Consider the following 17,836-nt stretch of genomic DNA (forward strand, 5'->3'; position numbering starts at 1 on the left):
CAGAATGCAAAGAATTCCAGTGGAGAGTAATAGACTTGAGATTAAGACAATGGCGCTTCAAAACGAACAAAACAAGGGAAGAAGAAACCAGGGAGAAGGAAGAAAATTAAAAGTGGCCTATACCAACATTGACGGACTAATTTCGGGACTGAACGAACTCAATGATTATCTGTTAGAAGCAAAACCAGACATAATGGGAATTGTAGAGACTAAACTAAGAGGTGAAATACCATCCACTGTTATCGGACAAGGTTTATACAACTACTGGATAAAAAACAGGGACAAGAAACAGGGAGGGGGAATCATGTTCTTGGCCAAGAAAGACCTAAAGGTGACAAAAATTGCAGAGGGCAAAGGTAATGCTGAATTGATCATGATAAAAGTCGAAGGCAAGAATATGAAAAGTAGAAAGTTTGTGGTGACTTATGTGCCTCCAAAAACAAGCGCTTGGAAAGAAATTGAACATACAAAAATGCTAGATGACACAAGAAAATCACTCAATGAGATACTAATGGGTAAGGGTAATCTGGTAGTTATGGGGGACTTCAATTGCAAAGAAATTTGTTGGGACAGCATGACAGTGCAAGGAGGAGATGACTCGTGGGGCAATGTACTGCTAGATATGACCATGGAGTACACAATGACCCAATGGGTCCGTGAAAACACAAGGTACAGAAATAATGAAGAGCCATTGAAACTAGATCTAATATTTACAACAGAGCCTGAAATAGTGCATAAAGTCCAGTATGAGACACCAATTGGAAAGAGTGACCATGTACTCATCGAAACTATACTAAAGGAAGAAATAGACATAGAGAGGAACGAAAAGCATAGGAAAGGAAGACTGAGGTACAACAAAACAGACTTTACAAAACTAAAGACATTCTTCAGGAATGCAAACTGGGAAATATTTTACAGGGAAGAAACAGCAGTGGAAGAGAAATGGAATATATTGATGGAAAACTACAATGAAGGGGTAAACAGGCATGTACCAAGACAAAAGCGAGAGAGAGAGTACATTAAATGTTGGTTCAACAAAAGATGCAGTGAGGCAAAAGACAGAAGGGACAAAGCTTGGAAAAAGTGGAGAAAAGACAAAAAACAAAGCAAATGGCAAATTTATGTTAACTATAGAAATGAGTATGTTAATGTGAGAAGAGAGGAGAAAAGGAACCATGAGAAGGATATTATAGACAAATGCAAAGAGCAACCCAAACTATTCTATCGGTATGTGAATGGTAAACTTAAAAACAAACAGGAATTGGTGAAACTATGCCAAGGAAACATAGAATACACAGAAGATTTAGAGATGGCCGAAGTCATGAACAATCACTTTAAATCTGTTTTCACCAGAGAGAAAATACCGAATTGTGACATAGACAAAAACAAGAAATCTCCCCTCATGAAGGAGTTTACAGCATCACTAAAGGAAATATCAGAACATTTATCAAGGCTGGATGTCAGAAAATCACATGGCCCGGACGGTATTGCAAATTGGATTCTAAAGGAGTGCAAAGAAGAACTAACAGACAAAATACACATCTTAATAAACAGCTCACTCAAAGAAGGAAAGATACCCGAGGACTGGAAAAAACGCTAACATTGTACCAATACACAAAGGAGGAAACAAAGAAGAACCCACCAACTATAGGCCAGTATCACTAACAAGCACCATTGCCAAAATTTGTGAGAAAATAATCAAGAATAGATGGGTAAAACATCTGGAAGACAATGACATATTAAACCCAAGACAATTCGGATTCAGACAAGGAAGATCATGCTCCACAAACTTAATATGCTTTTACTCAAGACTAATAGACATAGTGCAAGAAAGAAATGGATGGGCTGATTGTGCATTCCTAGACTTGCAAAAAGCCTTTGACAAAGTACCACACAGAAAACTACTGAAAAAACTGGAACACATAGGAGGAATACAGGGAAACCTACTAAAATGGATAGAGGACTTTCTGACTGGTAGAAAGATGAGAGTAGTGCTCAGAGAAAAATATTCAGACTGGAAAGAGGTGATCAGTGGAGTACCGCAAGGATCTGTGCTGGCACCAATAATGTTTGCTATCTATATGAATGACATGGATGAGGACGTGAACTGCTACATGAGCTTCTTTGCCGATGACGCCAAACTGCTAAGGAAAATAGAAACTGATGAGGACTGTGAAGCACTGCAAGAAGACCTAAATAGGGTATGGAACTGGAGTCAGAAATGGGAAGTGGACTTTAATACTAAGAAGTGTAGCATAATGGAGTTTGGAAAAAGCAAAAACAGAATATCAGGAAAATATACAATTGGAACCAAAGAAGTAAAGAAAGTAGGATCCGAAAAAGATTTGGGAGTAATTATCACGAACGACTTGTCCTATGATATACAGATTAACAAAATTGTCGGGGAGACTTACAACTTGCTAAGATCAATAAAAGTGGCGTTTACATACTTGGACGAAGACATGATGAAAAAAATATTGGTTACATTGATAAGGCCTAGATTAGAGTATGCAGCGACATTGTGGTCCCCCAGTACCAAAAAGAATATAAAGAAAATAGAAAGAATCCAAAGAGCAGCTACAAAAATGGCACCTGCACTTGCAAACCTATCATACGAAGAGAGATTGGCTAAACTGGAGTTACCGACACTGGAGCAAAGAAGAGAGAGAGGTGACCTATTGACCATCTACAGAATCATGAAAGGCACAGAGGTACTCGATAGTGAGAACTTACTTAACTGGGACAAAAGAAACACAAGAGGACATGGAAAGAAAATAAAAAAACATAGCTATAGAAGAGAACTGAAGAAAAACAGTTTTCCTCAGAGAGTTTTGGACACTTGGAACAAACTGGACAATGAAATAGTATGCGCAAAAACCATTCATGAGTTTAAAAACAAACTAGACACTGCAAGATACAAAGGCGGGACAACACGAGCATAGCTCCCCTTCCCGCAAAATACAACTAGGTAAATACAAAGAAAAGAACATAAACAAAACATAAACAAAAGAACATAAAGAAAATAGAAAGAATCCAAAGAGCAGCTACAAAAATGGCACCTGCACTTGCAAACCTATCGCACTGGAGGAAAGAAGAGAGGAGACCTACTGACCATCTACAGAATCATGAAAGGCACAGAGATACTTGATAGAGAAGAATTACTAAACTGGGACAAGAGAAACACAAGAGGACATGGAAGGAAATTAAGAAAACATAGCTACAGAAGAGAACTGAAGAAAAACAGTTTTCCACATAGAGTTTTAGACACTTGGAACAAACCGGATAATGAAATAGTATGCGCAAAAACCATTCATGAGTTTAAAAGTAAACTAGACACTGACAGATACAATGGCGGTACAACACGAGCATAGCTCCCCTTCCCGCAAAATACAACTAGGTAAATACTTACGTCGGACAGACGGCGAGGATTGACGCCCTGAAGAAAAAGTGAAATTTTCGTGGATCTCAACGCAAAGGAAGTACCTATTGTATTAGCAGGGAAGGGGATTGCTCATGGTGTAGGGGGAAAGTGAGGAAAAAGGAGAAGGGGAGGGATTACTGAGGGAAATGGAAGGACATGAGGAAGGAGAGGACTTGGTCCAGGCAGGCAGACGCCATGTAAACAAATGCGGACCGGATCAATTTAGTGACAATGAAGGGTCTAAATTTTTTTTAAAGATTAGAAACATAGATATGAGCAGCACAATAGAAGGTGAGGATAATAATTTCCATGGATTTTATGAGGGGGGGGGGGCAGATACCAACCTCCCCTGACTGGCAAGACTAGAACAAAAACTTGAACAAATGACCGAACATTGGGAGAGTAGGTTTGGTAGAATGTTAGAAATTGCGCAAAGGGTTGAAAGATTGGAAAAACTAGAGAAGGCGAACAAAAACTTAACTAAGGAAATAGAAGAAAAAAAAAACAGTTAAAAGAAGTAAAAGAGGAGAATGAAGAATTAAAGAGGAATAATAAAGAAAACAAAGAGGCCATAGCTAAAGAAGCACAGGGTTGGAAAATAATCCAAGAAAACAGTAAAGTTGCATTTACTGACATAATTAAACAGCAAATGAAAGAACAAACTGAAGACTCAGTTATTAAAGTGATGAGACAGAAGGAGAATATAGTAAGAGACTTAGCAGATAAAAAGAAATGTATAATTATATTAGGAATGGAAGAGAAACACAACCCAGATAGAACCACAAGAATCAATGAGGAAAATGAAAAAGTTAGCAGATTACTAGAATTAGTTCAGGAAGATGAACCTGAAATCATGAAACAAATTGAAGAGAAGTTTAGGCTCGAAAGGTATAGCACAGATAAGACCAGACCAATTCACAAACTACGGCAGAGAATATCTTATCAAAAACAGGGAAACTAGCAAGTGAACAATATAAAAAGGTATGGATAAAAAGGGCAATGAATAAAGAGGAAAGAGAGGAAAAAATGAAAAGACATGAAGTTAAGGAAAAAAATGAGAACAGAACAGAGTCAGAAAAAGAGAAATTCTATTGGAGAGTAGTGAATATGAAAGTAAGGAAATTCGAAATACTAGAGAAAAACAAAAGGGAAACAGAGAATACAATGGAAGTGGCAGAAAACTAAGAGTGTCTTACACAAACATAGATGGATTAATTACAGGATTGAATGAGCTGAATGATTATCTGAAGGAAAAAGAACCAGACATAATGGGAATTGTAGAAACGAAATTAAAAGGTCCACTACCACCCAACAGTGTAGGACATGCCGCATATAATTATTGGATTAGAAACAGAGACACAAAGCAAGGGGTTGGAGTTATGTTCCTGACTAAGAAGGATATAAATGTGAAGAGTGTCACATATGGAAAGAATAGAGTAGAGACGATTATGATAGAAGTGGAAGACAGAGATAATAAGAACAGAAAGTTTGTGATAAATTATGTGCCTCCAAAAACAGCCTCGTGGGAAGAGTGTGAACATAAAAGTATGTTAGAGGACACAAAGATAACATTAAATAAGATAATGGAAGATGGAGGAAGAATAGTTATGATGGGCGACTTTAATTGCAAAGAAGTCTGCTGGGAAGAGATGACAGTAAAGGGTGGAGACGGCTCATGGGGAAATGTTCTACTCGAGATGATTATTGACCATACAATGACACAGTGGATACAGGAGAACACTTGGTATAGAAATGAAGAAGAACCATCGAGACTAGACCTAATAATCACATCTGAACCTAGAATAGTAGAAAAGATTGAAAATAAAACACCAATAATTAAAAGTGACCATATACTGATTGAACTGGAACTAAATGAGGAAAAATACATGAAAAGAAATAAACAATATAGAAAAGGAAGAATGTATGAAAAAACAAACTTTGATATAATGAGAGAATTCTTTCAAAAAGAAAACTGGGAAGGAATATACAAAGAAGAGAAATGGAATATTTGGACAAAAATCTATAAAAAACGAGTGGAAAAGTATGTCCCAAGACAAAAACAAGAAAAAGAATATGTAAAGTGCTGGTACAACAAAAGTTGTAGTGTGTTAAAAGACAAAAGAGACAAAGCTTGGACCAAATTGAAAAATACAAAAGACCTGAAAAATGGAAAATATATACTTGTTATAGAAATGAATATGTACAAGCGTGCAGAGAGGAAAAGAGAAAATATGAAAAAGATGTCATAGAAAAATGTAAAGATCAACCAAAACTATTTTACAGATTTGTAAACGGCAAACTGAAAAACAAACAAGATTTGGAGAAATTAAGACAAGGAGGAGTTGAATACACAGAGAAAATTGAAATGGCGGAAATTATGAACAAGCATTTTAAATCAGTTTACAAGGGAGAACATACAACCTGAAGAGATCGAATGGAAAGAGAAACTGCCCCCATGAAAGAAATAGAAGTAACAAAGAATGAAATATTGAAACACTTGAGTAATCTTGATGTTAGAAAATTGCATGGACCAGATGAAATAGCAAACTGGATTTTGAAAGAATGCAGGAATGAACTGGCAGACAAAATACATAGCATAATAAAAGTTCCTTGAAAGAAGGAAAAGTTCCAGAAGATTGGAAAAAAGCAAATATAGTACCCATATATAAAGGGGGAAATAAAGAAGACCCTACCAACTATAGACCAGTCTCTCTAACAAGTACATACATACATACATATACCAAGGCTTTTTCCCACTTTCAAGGGAGGTAGCCAAAAAGGGAAAGGCATAAAATCACTCCCACCCATTCCATCCCTAAATGGATTAAATTCAATGAATTAAATGGATTAAATTTAATGAATTAAATGGATTAAATGATTAAATGAAGCGGCCTTGCTGTGGATGTGCTGTGTCTTGCGACACTGCTTCTGACCCAGGGCGGTGGGCAAGGTGCAGGGATGACCCGTCATCCAGGAGGTGCTCTCTAACAAGTACAATAGCAAAAATATGTGAAAAAATTGTCAAAAGTAGATGGGTAAAATATTTAGAAAATTTTTTTTTGCTAAATCCAAGGCAATTTGGATTCAGACAAGGACGATCATGCGTCACCAATTTAATATGTTTCTATTCAAGGCTAATAGATATAATACAAGAGATGGATGGGCTGATTGTGCATTTCTAGACCTAAAAAAAGCTTTTGACAAAGTACCACATAAGAAGTTGCTTAAGAAATTAGAAACTGAAGGAGGAATACAGGGCAAACTGCTTAAATGGATGGAAGACTTTTTGCAAGAAAGAAAAATGATAGTGATAAGAGACACTCAAAATGGGATGAAGTAATAAGCAGTGTTCCACAAGGAACAGTTCTGGCCCCAATAATGTTCGCTATATACATTAATGATATGGATGACGGAATTGAAAGTCATATGAGCTTCTTTGCAGATGATGCAAAACTATTAAAAAAAGTGAACATGGAAGAAGATTGTGAGTCACTGCAGAGTGATCTAAATAAAGTACAGGAATGGAGTAGGAAGTGGGAGATGGAGTTCAACACTAAAAAGTGTAATATAATGGAATTTGGAAAAAGCAAAAACAGAATAACAGGATCATATAAATTGGGAGAAGGAATAAAAAAAGTAGAAAATGAGAAGGACCTGGGAGTCATTATGAATAATATGTCACCTGAGAAACATATAAATAAGATTTTTGGAGAAACTTATAACTTAATAAGAACAATAAGTGGCATTTACATACCTGGATGAAGAAATGGTGAAGAAAATTCTAATCACTCTGATAAGACCAAGATTGGAATATGCAGCAACGATGTGGTCAAGTACAAAAAATGTATTAAAAAACTTGAAAGAATACAAAGAGCAATTACAAAATTGGCACCAACACTCTCAAAACTATCATATGAAGAGAGACTAGCAAAACTTGAACTACAGACACTAGAGCAAAGAAGAGAGAGAGGAGATTTGATAGCTATTTACAGAATCATGAAAGGCATAGAAATTATTGATAGAGAGAATCTGATAAAATGGGATGATAGAAATACAAGAGGACACGGAAAGAAAATCAAGAAAGACAGCTATAGAAGAGATCTGAAAAAGAACAGCTTTCCTCACAGAGTAATAGACAGTTGGAACAAGTTAGATGAGAAAGTGGTGTGTGCAAAAACAATACATAATATTAAAAATAGTTCAGATAAAATGAGATATGAAGACGGGACACCACAAGCATATCTCCCCTTCCCGTAAAATACTAGGTAAATACACACTGTTGTTGGATGGACGATGAGGATTGGAGCTCCGAAGAAAATCCAAAATTCTACACGGATCTCAATGTCAAGGAAGTATTTCTTGTATTTACAGGGAAGGGGAAAACTTGTGTAGTAGAAAGGTAATGAAAGGGGAGAAGAGGGGGGATTACTGAGGGAAATGGAAGGAAATGAGGAGGGAGACGAACGGGCTCCCACCGACAACAGGAAATCTGTAAACAAACACTCAGCTGATGACACCGGGGAAATCGAAAATATCAGCAAAAGCATTAAGATCAGAAATATAGATAAGAATAATACAATGGAAAGTGAAAATAATAGTTTCCATGGATTTAATGAGGGGGGGGGGATGCCAACCTCCCCTGATTAGCATGTCTAGAAGAAAAACTAGAGAAAATGATCGAACATTGGGAGAGTAGGTTTGGTGAAATCATAAAAATACAACAAAGAGTTGACAAATTGGAAGAGTTTAAAAAAGGGAACCAAACCCTAACTAAGGAAATAGAAGAACTAAAAAGACAACTACATACATACATACATATACCAAGGCTTTTTCCCCCTTACAAGGGGGGGTAGCCAAAAAGAAAAAGGCATAAAATCATTCCCACCCATTCCATTCCTGAATACACTCCACACCATCCCTCTTATCTTGGCACCTCCTGAATGACGGGATATCCCTGCACCTTGTCCACTGCCCTGGGTCAGAAGCAGTGCCGCAAGACACAGCACATCCACAGCAAGGCCGCTTCATTAAATCGGCGACCCCCCCCCCCTCTCCGTCCCCCCATTGCATAAAATGAGAGGACGGGGAGAAATCCCTTCGGGCTGCGTCAAATTTTGCTCACACATACTACCTCACCCCCCATCCACCCACCCATTCCACCTCATGCAATCACATCATCATCCATAGAGGAAAACTCTGTTCATAGAGAAATGATGACACTTTTATACTACGACTGTCCCTCCGTTATGCTGTCCTCCAACCCCTTGTTGCTGTCCTGTACCATTTCTCTGAGTATTCCTTTTCTGTGATGGGGGAATTCCCTATGGTGGGGGAAAAGATTACTGCCACCAAGAATTCCCACTTGGATCGTAAGAGGCGAGAAGAAAGGGACGGGGATTGGGACTAGGCATCCTTCTCCTTGTAACCCCACAGGGGAAATTCCTACAATAAAAAAAAAAAAAAAAAAAGTAAAAGATGAGAATGAAGAATTAAAAAGGAAAAATACAGAGAATAAAGAATCCAAAGCAAAAGAAGTACAGGGTTGGAGAAAAGTCCAAGAAAACAACAAAGTTGCATTTAATGAAGTAGTGAAACAGCAAATGAAAGAACAAACTGAAGACACAGTTATTAAAGTGATGAGACAGAAAGAAAATATAGTAAGAGACCTAGCAGATAAAAAGAAATGTATAATTATCTTAGGGATGGAAGAAAAATATAATCTAAATAGAACTACAAGAATTAAAGAGGAAAAGAAAAAGTAAACAGTCTATTAGAATTAGTTCAGGAAGATGAACCTGAAATAGACAAACAAATTGAAGAGATGGATAGCCTTGGAAAATATAGTACAGATAAGACCAGACCAATTAAGATTAAGTTCAGGTCACAAACAACAGCAGAGAATATCTTAGGGAAAACAGGGAAACTAGCAAAGAGTGAACAATATAAAAAGGTATGGATAAAAAGAAAAATGAATAAAGAGGAAGGAGAGGAGGAAAAAAGGAAAAGACATGAAGCTAAGGAAAAAACGAGACCAGAACGGAGTCAGAAAAAGAAGAATTATACTGGAGAGTAGTGATTATGAAATTGAGGAAATGGACCATAACAGAGAGAAACAAAAAAGAAACAGAGAATACAATGGAAATAACAAAGTTAAGAGTGTCCTACACAAATATAGATGGATTAATAACAGGACTGAATGAACTGAACGAGTATCTGAAGGAAAAAGAACCGGACATAATGCAAATTGTAGAGACAAAATTAAAAGGTCCACTACCACCTAACAACATAGGACACAATGCATATAACTATTGGATTAGAAACAGAGATAAAACAAGGGGGTGGAGTTTAGTTCCTAAGAAGGATATAAATGTGAAGTGTGTCACATATGGAAAGAATACAGTAGAGATGAATATGATAGAAGTAGAAGACAGAGATAAGAAGAGCAGAAAGTTTGTAATAAACTATGTGCCCCCAAAAACAGCCTCGTGGGAAGAGAGTGAACTTAAAGTATGTTAGAAGACACAGGAATAACATTAAACAAGATAATGGAAGATGGAGGAAGAATAGTTATGATGGGCGACTTTAATTGCAAAGAAATCTGCTGGGAAGAGATGACCGTAAAGGGTGGAGAAGACTCGTGGGGAAGTGTTCTACTTGAGATGATTATTGACCACACAATGACACAATGGATTGAAGAGAACACTAGGTATAGAAATGAAGAACCATCAAGACTAGACCTAATAATCACATCAGAACCTGAAATAGTGGAAAAGATAGAATACCAGGCACCAACAAGTAAAAGTGACCACATATTGATAGAACTAGAACTAAACGAGAAAAAATACATGAAAAGAAATGAACAATATAGAAAAGGAAGATTGATGTATGAAAAAACAAACTTTGATAAAATAAGAGAATTCTTTCAAAATGAAAACTAGGAAAGAATGCACAAAGAAGATACAACAGTAGAAGAGAAATGGAATATTTTGACAAAAATCTATAAAAAACGGGTGGAAAAGTATGTCCCAAGACAAAAACAAGAAAAAGAATATGTAAAGTGCTGGTACAACAAAAGTTGTAGTGTGTTAAAAGACAAGAGAGACAAAGCTTGGACCAAATGTAAGAAATATAAAAGACCTGAAAAATGGAAAATATATACTTGTTATAGAAATGAATATGTACAAGCGTGCAGAGAGGAAAAGAGAAAATATGAAAAAGATGTCATAGAAAAGTGTAAAGATCAACCAAAACTATTCTACAGATTTGTAAACAAACTGAAAAACAAACAAGATTTGGAGAAATTAAGACAAGGAGGAGTTGAATACAGAGGAAATTGAAATGGCGTTAATTATGAACAAACATTTTAAATCAGTGTTTACAAGGGAGAATATACAACCGGAAGAGATCGAATGGAAAGAGAAAGTCCCCCCTATGAAAGAAATAGAAGTAACAAAGAATGAAATAATGAAACACATGAGTAATCTTGATGTTAGAAAATCGCATGGACCAGATGAAATAGCAAACTGGATTTTGAAAGAATGCAGAAATGAACTGGCAGACAAAATACATAGCATGATAGATAGTTCCTAGAAAGAAGGAAAAGTTCCAGAAGATTGGAAAAAAGCAAATATAGTACCTATATATAAAGGAGGTAATAAAGAAGACCCTACCAACTATAGACCAGTCTCTCTAACAAGTACAATAGCAAAAATTTGTGAAAGAATTATAAAAAATAAATGGGTAAAATATTTAGAAAAAAAAACAGCGTGCTAAATCCAAGGCAATTTGGATTCAGACAAGGACGATCATGCGTCACCAATTTAATGTTTCTATTCAAGGCTAATAGATATAATACAAGAAAGAGATGGATGGGCTGATTGTGCATTTCTAGACCTAAAAAAAGCTTTTGACAAAGTACCACATAAGAAGTTGCTCAAGAAATTAGAAACTGAAGGAGGAATACAGGGCAAACTGATTAAATGGATGGAAGACTTTTTGCAAGAAAAAAAATGAGAGTAGTGATAAGAGACAAACACTCAAAATGGGATGACCTAATAAGCGGTGTTCCACAAGGAACAGTTCTGGCCCCAATAATGTTTGCTATATATGTTAATGATATGGATGAAGAAATTGAAAGTTATATGAGCTTCTTTGCAGATGATGCAAAACTATTAATAAAAGTGAACATGGAAGAAGATTGCGAGTCACTACAGAGTGATTTAGATAAAGTATGGGAATGGAGTAGGAAGTGGGAGTTGGAGTTCAACACTAAAAAGAGTAATATAATGGAATTTGGAAAAAGCAAAAACAGAATAACAGGATCATATAAATTGGGAGAAGGAATAAAAAAAGTAGAAAATGAGAAGGACCTGGGAGTCATTGTTATGAATAATATGTCACCTGAGAAACATTTAAGATTTTTGGTGAAACTTATAATTCAATAAGAACAATCAAAGTGGCATTTACATACCTGGATGAAGAAATGGTGAAGAAAATTCTAATCACTCTGATAAGACCAAGATTGGAATATGCAGCAATGATGTGGTCACCAAGTACAAAAAAAAATGTATAAAAAAAATTGAAAGAATACAAAGAGCAATTACAAAATTGGCACCGACACTCTCAAAACTATCATATGAAGATAGACTAGCAAAACTTGAGCTACAGACACTAGAGCAAAGAAGAGAGGAGATTTGATAGCTATTTACAGAATCATGAAAGGCATAGAAATTATTGATAGAGAGAATCTGATAAACTGGGGTCATAGAAATACAAGAGGACATGGAAAGAAAATCAAGAAAGACAGCTATAGAAGAGATCTGAAAAAGAACAGCTTTCCTCACAGAGTAATAGACAGTTGGAACAAGTTAGATGAGAAAGTGGTGTGTGCAAAAACAATACATGAATTCAAAAATAGTTTAGATAAAATGAGATATGAAGACGGGACACCAAGAGCATTGCTCCCCTTCCCGTAAAATACAACTAGGTAAATATGGAAAGAATGCAGTAGAGACAATTATGATCGAAGTGGAAGACAGAGATAAGAAGAGCAGAAAGTTTGTGATAAATTATGTGCCTCCAAAAACAGCCTTGTGGGAAGAGAGTGAACATAAATGTATGTTAGAAGACAAAAGGATAACACTAAATAAGATAATGGTAGATGGAGGAAGAATAGGTATAATGGGTGACTTTAATTGTAAAGAAGTCTGCTGGGAAGAGGTGACAGTAAAGGGTGGACACGACTCATGGGGAAATGTTCTACTCGAGATGATTATTGACCATACAATGACACAATGGATACAAGAGATTACTAGGTATAGAAATGAAGAACCATCGAAACTAGACCTAATAATCACATCTGAACCTAAAATTGTTGAAAAGATTTAATATAAGACACTGGAACTAAACGAGGAAAAATACATGAAAAGAAATGAATATAGAAAAGAAAGAATGTATGAAAAAACAAACTTTGATATAATAAGAGAATTCTTTCAAAAAGAAAACTAGGAAAGAATATACAAAGAAGAAACAACAGTGGAAGAGAAATGGAATATTTTGACAAAAATCTATAAAAAATGAGTGGAAAAATGTCCCAAGACAAAAACAAGAAAAAGAATATGTAAAGTGCTGGTACAACAGAAGTTGTAGGGAGTTAAAAGACAAAAGAGATCAAACCTGGACCAAATGGAAGAAATACAAAAGACCTGAAAAATGGAAAATATATACTTGTTATAGAACTGAATATGTACAAGTGTGCAGAGAGAAAAAGAGAAAATATGAAAAAGATGTCATTGAAAAATGTAAAGATCAACCAAAACTATTTTACAGATTTGTAAACAACTGAAAAATAAACGAGATTTAGAGAAATTAAGACAAGGAGGAGTTGAATACACAGAGGAAATAGACATACATACATACATATACCAAGACTTTTTCCCCCTTACAAGGGGGGTAGCCAAAAAGGAAAAGGCATAAAATCATTCCCATCCATTCCATCCCTGAATATACTCCACACCCCTCCACCCTCCCTCTCATCTTAGCACCTCCTGGATGACGGGTCATCCCTGCACCTTGTCCACTGCCCTGGGTCAGAAGCAGTGTCGCAAGACACAGCACATCCACAGCAAAGCCACTTCATTAAATCAGCGACCCCCCCTCTCCGTCCCCCCATGCATAAAAGGAGAAGACGGGGAGAAATCCCTTCGGACTGCGTCAAATTTTGCTCACACATACTACCTCACCCCCCATCCCCGCCCATTCCACCTCATGCATCACATCATCATCCATATACAACCATTCTCCATTCACCCGTCTTCTGTCCTCTCCCGTCCTTCCTCAACAGACATTCCGTCCTTCCTCAACAGACATTCCCCTCTTTCCCAAAGCCCCCTTCACCCCATCCATCCACCTCATCCTAGGACGTCCCCTCATGTTCACTCCCTCTACATCTGCCTTCTATACCTCTTTTACTAGTCTTTCTTCACTCATCCTTTCCATGTGTCAAAACCATCCCAATACTCTTTCATCAACCCTATCTCCCAACTCCCTTTCCACCCCCGTTCTCCTCCTCACCTCCTCATTTCTCACTCTATCTAGCCAAGTAACCCCCATCATACTTCTCAGACACCTCATCTCAAACACATTCAAACTCCTTCTCTCTTCCTCTCTTATGTTCCATGTTTCTGCCCCATACAGTGCTGTTGGCACAATCACTCCTTCATACAGTCTCCTCTTAGCATCCATTCCCAAATGTCTATTCCTCATTACACTCTTTAACCCCTTCCATACGGTGCCGCACACGTAGGCGTCATGGGGAGCGAGTGTATTCGCGAGGCTGCCATATCGGCGTCTTGATTATATTTATTGTAGTCGCCCCTGTGTTTTTACATTCTCTCAAATGTGGCCTGAATCCCATTCTCTGTGGTATTCAAAATTCGCGGGTGAAAGAGAGAACGATCGATATAAGCGGTGACTATATTTTATGATGCGAGTATTATTACGACACGTCGTACGGCTGGCATTGGCTGCTGCCACTGAGATCTAAGTCCATGACGCCTACGTGTGCGGCACCGTATGGAAGGGGTTAATCCACCAAGGTTTTTATTCGCTTCTCTCAATCTACATTCTACCTCCACCTGCACTCCACCTTTTCCTGCCACATTTGCACCCAAGTATCTAAAACTATCCACTTCCTCCAGTCGCTCTCCCTTAATGCTCACTTCCAGTCTACTGCCACTTTCACCCCTTGTACATCTCATCACCTTACTTTTACCCACATTTATCTTTAGCTTTCTTCTATCACATACTCTCCCAAACTCTGCCACCAACTTCCTCAATCCCTCCTCCGATCCTGCCACAAGCGCAGTGTCATCCGCAAACAACAGCTGGCTCACCTCCCACTTTTCTCCATTTTCTTTAACCATCTCCAATGCCTGACCCACTACCCTTGCATTTTCCTCACGCACTACCCCATCCATGTATAAGTTGAACAGCCAGGGTGACATAACGCATCCTTGACGAAATCCCACCTTTACCTCGAACCACTCACTCTCTCCATTTCTAATCCTGACACAATCTCTACTACTCTCATAAAAACTCTTAACAGCTCCTACAAGCTTTCCTCCTATCCCGTATATCTGCATAACCTCCAACAGTGCCTTTCTGTCTACCCTATTGTAAGCCTTTTCCAGATCCACAAAAGCCCAAAAAACATCCTTCCCCTTTCCTATAGCTTTCTCACATATCTGTGAGGAAATAGAAATGGCAGAAATTATGAACAAGCATTTTAAATCAGTGTTTACAAGGGAGAACATACAACCTGGAGAGAAAGTCCCCCCTATGAAAGAAATAGAAGTAACAAAGAATGAAATAATGAAACACTTGAGTAATCTTGATGTCAGAAAATTGCATGGACCAGATGAAATAGCAAACTGGATTTTGAAAGAATGCAGGAATGAACTGGCAGACAAAATACATAGCATAATAAACAGTTCCTTGAAAGAAGGAAAAGTTCCAGAAGTTTGGAAAAAAGCAAATATAGTACCTATATATAAAAGGGGAAATAAAGAAGACCCTACCAACTATAGACCAGTTTCTCTAACAAGTACAATAGCAAAAATATGTGAAAAAATTGTCAAAAGTAGATGGGTAAAGTATTTGGAAAAAAACGTACTAAATCCAAGGCAATTTGGATTCAGACAAGGACGATCATGCGTCACCAATTTAATATGTTTCTATTCAAGGCTAATAGATATAATACAAGAAAGAGATGGATGGGCTGATTGTGCATTTCTAGACCTAAAAAAAGCTTTTGACAAAGTACCACATAAGTTGTTGCTTAAGAAATTAGAAACTGATGGAGGAATACAGGGCAAACTGCTTAAATGGATGGAAGACTTTTTGCAAGAAAGAAAAATGAGAGTAGTGATAAGAGACAAACACTAAAATTGGAATGAAGTAATAAGTGGTGTTCCACAAGGAACAGTTCTGGCCCCAATAATGTTTGCTATATATATTAATGATATGGATGACGGAATTGAAAGTTATACGAGCTTCTTTGCAGATGATGCAAAACTATTAAAAAAAGTAAACACGGAAGAAGATTGTGAGTCACTACAGAGTGATCTCAATAAAGTATGGGAATGGAGTAGGAAGTTGGAGATGGAGTTCAATACTAAAAAGTGTAGTATAATGGAATTTGGAAAAAGCAAAAACAGAATAATAGGATCATATAAATTGGGAGAAGGAATAAAAAAAGTTGAAAATGAGAAGGACCTGGAAGTCATTGTTATGAATAATATGTCACCTGAGAAACATATAAGATTTTTGGAGAAACTTATAATTTAATAAGAACAATTAAAGTGGCATTTACATACCTGGATGACTAAATGGTGAAGAAAATACTAATCACTTTGATAAGACCAAGATTGGAATATGCTGCAAAGATGTGGTCACCAAGTACATAAAATGTATAAAAAAAAATTGAAAGAATACAAAGAGCAATTACAAAATTAGCACCAACACTCTCAAAACTATCATATGAAAAGAGACTAGCAAAACTTGAGCTACAGACACTAGAGCAAAGAAGAGAGAGAGGAGATTTGATAACTATTTACAGAATCATGAAAGGCATAGAAATTATTGATAGAGAGGATCTAATAAAATGGGATGATAGAAATAAAAGAGGACATGGTAAGAAAATCAAGAAAGACAGCTATAGAAGAGATATGAAAAAGAACAGCTTTCCTCACAGAGTAATAGACATTTGGAACAAGTTAAATGAGAAAGTGGTGTGTGCAAAAACAATACATGAATTTAAAAATAATTTAGATAAAATAAGATATGAAGACGGGACACCACGAGCATAGCTCCCCTTCCCATAAAATACAACTAGGTAAATACACATCGGTCGAAGTGACAACGAAGTTTGGAACTCCAAGAAAACTTCAAGTTTCATTGATCTCATCCCCAAGGGAGTACCTTTGTTGTATTAATAGGGAAAGGGAAACCTCGTGGTGCAGTGGGAAGGTGAAGAAAAAAGAGAAAGGGAGGGATTACTGAGGGAAATAGAAGGAAACCAGGATGGTCATGAACGGGTTCCCCCGGATGTCATGAGAAATGTCAACAAGAGGGCTGCAGACGACGCAGAGGAAGTCAAAAATATCAGTAAAAGCATTAAGTTTAGAAATATAGATAAGAACAGCACAATAGAAAGTAGAGATGATCATTTCCATGGATTTAATGAGGGGGGGATGCCAACCTCCCTCGATTAGCAAGTCTAGAGGAAAAACTAGAGAAAATGACCAAACATTGGAAGGCTAGGTTCAGCCAACTTACACGGATTACGGAAAGAGTTGATAAATTGGAAGAACTAAAGAAGGAGAACCAAAACCTAACCAAAGAAATAGAAGAATTAAAAAGACAGTTAAAAGAAGTAAAAGATAAGAATGAGGAATTAAAGAAGAATAATAAAGAGAATAAAGAGTCCATAGCAAACGAAGCACAGGGTTGGAGGAAAGTCCAAGAGAATAACAAAATTGTATTTACAGATATAGTGAAACAACAGATGAAAGAACAAACAAGGGACACAATTATTAAAGTGATGAGAGAAGAGGAGAATATAGTAAGAGACTTAGCGGACAAAAAGAAATGTATAATTATATTAGGGGTGGAAGAGAAGTATAATCTAAATAGGACCACAGGAGTAAAAGGGGAAAAGGAAAAGGTAAACAATATATTGGAAGTAGTTCAAGAGGATGGACAAGAAACGGAAAGAAATTGAAGAAATATATAGACTAGGGAAATATAATACAGATAAGACCAGACCAATTAAGATCAAATTCAGGTCACAAATGACAGCAGAGAATATCTTAGCAAAAACAGGGAAACTAGCAGACAGTGAAAAATATAAACAGG

At 36.9% G+C, this 17,836-nt stretch overlaps 1 protein-coding gene across 3 annotated transcripts in view; it reads right to left on the reverse strand.

Annotated features, from left to right (window-relative positions):
• LOC143038532 (copine-8-like) overlaps positions 1-17,836 on the reverse strand; it is a 177,201-nt gene that overhangs the window by 44,827 nt on the left and 114,538 nt on the right. For all 3 annotated transcript variants that reach the window (XM_076207838.1, XM_076207839.1, XM_076207840.1), the window contains one exon: positions 3,410-3,436. In XM_076207838.1, coding sequence (XP_076063953.1) covers positions 3,410-3,436 — 27 coding nt within the window. The remainder of the gene's footprint in view (positions 1-3,409; positions 3,437-17,836) is intronic.

Source organism: Oratosquilla oratoria, chromosome 24 (genome assembly GCF_046742065.1).
Source record: "Oratosquilla oratoria isolate Oo_2021 chromosome 24, ASM4674206v1, whole genome shotgun sequence".
Lineage (NCBI taxonomy): Eukaryota > Metazoa > Arthropoda > Malacostraca > Stomatopoda > Squillidae > Oratosquilla > Oratosquilla oratoria.